The 3,323-nt window shown below is 32.4% G+C and overlaps 1 protein-coding gene across 1 annotated transcript in view; it reads left to right on the top strand.

Annotated features, from left to right (window-relative positions):
* The window catches only part of lrrk1 (leucine-rich repeat kinase 1), a 114,525-nt gene that overhangs the window by 67,045 nt on the left and 44,157 nt on the right, over positions 1-3,323 (top strand). The window contains 2 exon segments of the mRNA XM_016572522.1: positions 1,140-1,337; positions 2,288-2,565. Coding sequence (XP_016428008.1) covers positions 1,140-1,337; positions 2,288-2,565 — 476 coding nt within the window.

Raw genomic sequence — 3,323 nt, 5'->3', positions numbered from 1 at the left:
ATTTAAAATTTTTTTTTTTTTTTTTTTTTTACAGTTATTCATTTAGCAAATAAATAAATATACTGAAATATGTGTTTCATGAAATACAAACGTTCCTAGATGGCAACAAATAAATAAATATAAACATGTATAAAAATACATTTACTTATTCATGTTTCACATGTACTCATTTAGCAAATAAAGTAATAATATATATATATATTGTCGCGGGGTGAATGAGAACACAGACTCGGTACTGATCGAAAGAGCCCCGGAGGGTGATTTATTTCCCACACACTGATGGGTGCCTTCGGAGTCTGTGAACAAGGAGAAACAAGCATTAATGTCGCCTGGAGCTCCGGGGTGCCTTCCCGCTGGTGTCTCTTCTCCTGGCTTTTAAGGCCAGCGGGAACGAGCTCCAGGTGCGCCACTCATCACGCACAGGTGTTGTGCTTCGGTGATCAGTGTGGCAGCGGCGTTTCCAGGGCGACGCTAATCTGGACTCGGGATACTCGCCACAATATATATATAGAATTTCATGAAATACTGTATATATTCACATATTTCATTAAACAAAAATAAAAAATGTAATGAACTACATGTTCACTTTTGCAACAAATAAATAAATAAATGTAATAAAATGTAATTTACTTTTCTTTTTTTTTTACATGTATTCTTTTAGCAAATAAAAATGTATATATATATATACAATATATATATATATATATATATATATATATATATATATAATTTCTTTTTTTACATGTATTCATAAATTATATAATAAAATTTATATGTTATGTTATGATAGTTTGTTTGTTTGTTTGCTCAATGAATTCATGTAAAAATAAGTTCTATCACTTGTTTTGTCATTCAAAACAGTTATGTAAATACCATAGTACATTTACTGTATGTGGTTCCATGGAATCAATGTAGGGTGGAATTAACATCTGATGCCATCATGTGATGCGTTGTCACAGAGAAACAGTAATTTTCCAATACAGAGACTGTGGTGGATTCGCATGCTGATGTGAGTGTATGAAATGTGATGGTGTTTGCTCTCATTATGGATAATTATTCCATGACCTGAGGTGAGAGTCGGAGCTGCTCTCTTCAGGCCTGCAGCTCAATAACAGCGTGTTGAACTGCTCTCTTCACAGACACCATGATGAAGCACCTGCAGTCGATGGACGCGGCCCGCAGCTTCTCGGAGTTTCGTCAGGAGGCCAGCATGCTCCACTCCCTGCAGCACCCGTGTATTGTGGCTCTGGTGGGCATCAGCATCCACCCGCTCTGCTTCTCCCTGCAGCTGGCGCCGCTGGGCAGCCTCAACACCATCCTGGAGGAGCGAGCCAAAGGTGTGACGCATGACCGTCAGCACGGGAATTTGTATAAATTTACATTTTATTAATTTTTACATGTATTCATTTCATTTAGCTAATAAAGAAGTAAAAAAAAAACTATATAAACTATGTAAAATTTAATACAATGCATATTTTCCTTTTGACAACAAATAAATAAAAAATGTAAAAATAATAAATAAATTTAAAAATAAATTAATTTGTTCATGTGTTCATTTAGCAAATAAAAAATAATAAAAATCTATAAAATTTAATAGTTCTCATAATATTAATAACATTTAATTGTAAAATAAATGCCACTTCTGAACATTTGTGAATGTTTAAGCAGTGCAAAATTCTATAATCATTTAGATTTTTATATATATATATATATATATAATTAAAAAAAAATTATATATATGTATAAATTTACATTTTATTAATTTTTACATGTATTCATTTCATTTAGCTAATAAAGAAGTTTAAAAAAAACTATATAAACTATGTAAAATTTAATACAATGCATATTTTCCTTTTGACAACAAATAAATAAAAAATGTAAATATAATAAATAAATTTTTAAATAATAAAGCAAATAAAAAAATAATAAAAATAAAAATCTATAAAATGTAATGGTACTCATAATATTAATAACATTTAATTGTAAAATAAATGCCACTTCTGAACATTTGTGAATGTTTAAGCAGTGCAAAATTCTATAATAATTTAGATTTAATAACTTTTTTTAATTCAGCAAATCATTTAATAATCTGCTATTCTTTAGATCTGCATCACTTATAACTTTTTCAGAGAATAGCAGTTTTTTGGCATGAAAATTTGGACTTTTAATTGCATCAGACTAGTGAACAAAGCCTTAATAGTTTGCAAAAAAAATAAAGAAATCTGTTATCATTACGGGTTTGTGTGACTGAAGTTTGCATCTGTCCTCATTGCCTGACGCTCCGCAGGTTCTCAGTACGTGCCGCTGGGTCACATGCTCACCTTCAAAGTGGCCTATCAGATCGTCACAGGCCTGGCGTATCTGCACAAGAAGAACATCATCTTCTGTGACCTCAAGTCCGACAACATCCTGGTGTGGTCTCTGGAGCTGGAGGACTCCGTCAACGTCAAGCTGTCCGACTACGGCATCTCGCGCCAGTCCTTCCACGAGGGAGCGCTGGGGGTCGAGGGTACACCCGGCTACCAGGCTCCCGAGATCCGGCCCGGCATCGTCTATGATGAGAAGGTACCGAGAGGCTCGGACTGATCTGATGAGTTTGATTTGCTGTCAAACAGCCTCCCTTAGTGTGACAACAAAGGTCAAAGTCTGTTTGCTGCCTCAATTCAAACTGAATTCAGATTCAGAGGATACAGTAAATGCTTTCTCTATATCTAGTCTTTAAACTCCCGTCATGGTCATTTAAAGCTGGTTAACCGTTAGCTTTCACATTGATACCAGAAAGTGATGTTAATATGACTATAGGCAAAGTACTGTTTAGATGGAGACATTTCAACGCAGGAATTATGCTGTTATGCATAACTAGAAGTGATTTAGACAACTTTACAGCTCAAATAAGACACATTATTTATAAAATAATTAATATAAACATCACATTTCTGCTTTTAAGCTCTCCAGTGCATTTTATTTAGTGTTTTATACTTACATTTATTCATTTGACAGACCCAGTTTGACTTTTCTCCCATTATTGATACTGCTACTTTAGTATTATTTATAGCATTATAGTATTTATTAATATTTTAAATGAGCTTTTATTTTTAAATTAAGTTCTGGTTTTAATTAAAGTTTATCATGCACTTTTATCATTTTTGTTTTTTAGATGTACTATATTTATAAATATTTATATTTAATTTTAATTTATTTTTATTGTAGTACTTCAATTTATTTATTTGATTTGACTTTAGCTTTATTTGAATTACCGAAAGTTATTTGTAATAGATTTGGCTATCATTTATGCTTATATGTTCAGTTTTCATTTTGTTTTA

Source organism: Sinocyclocheilus rhinocerous, unplaced genomic scaffold (genome assembly GCF_001515625.1).
Source record: "Sinocyclocheilus rhinocerous isolate Xijiao unplaced genomic scaffold, SAMN03320098_v1.1 scaffold3186, whole genome shotgun sequence".
Lineage (NCBI taxonomy): Eukaryota > Metazoa > Chordata > Actinopteri > Cypriniformes > Cyprinidae > Sinocyclocheilus > Sinocyclocheilus rhinocerous.
This window is presented reverse-complemented; position numbering and strand designations above follow the sequence as displayed.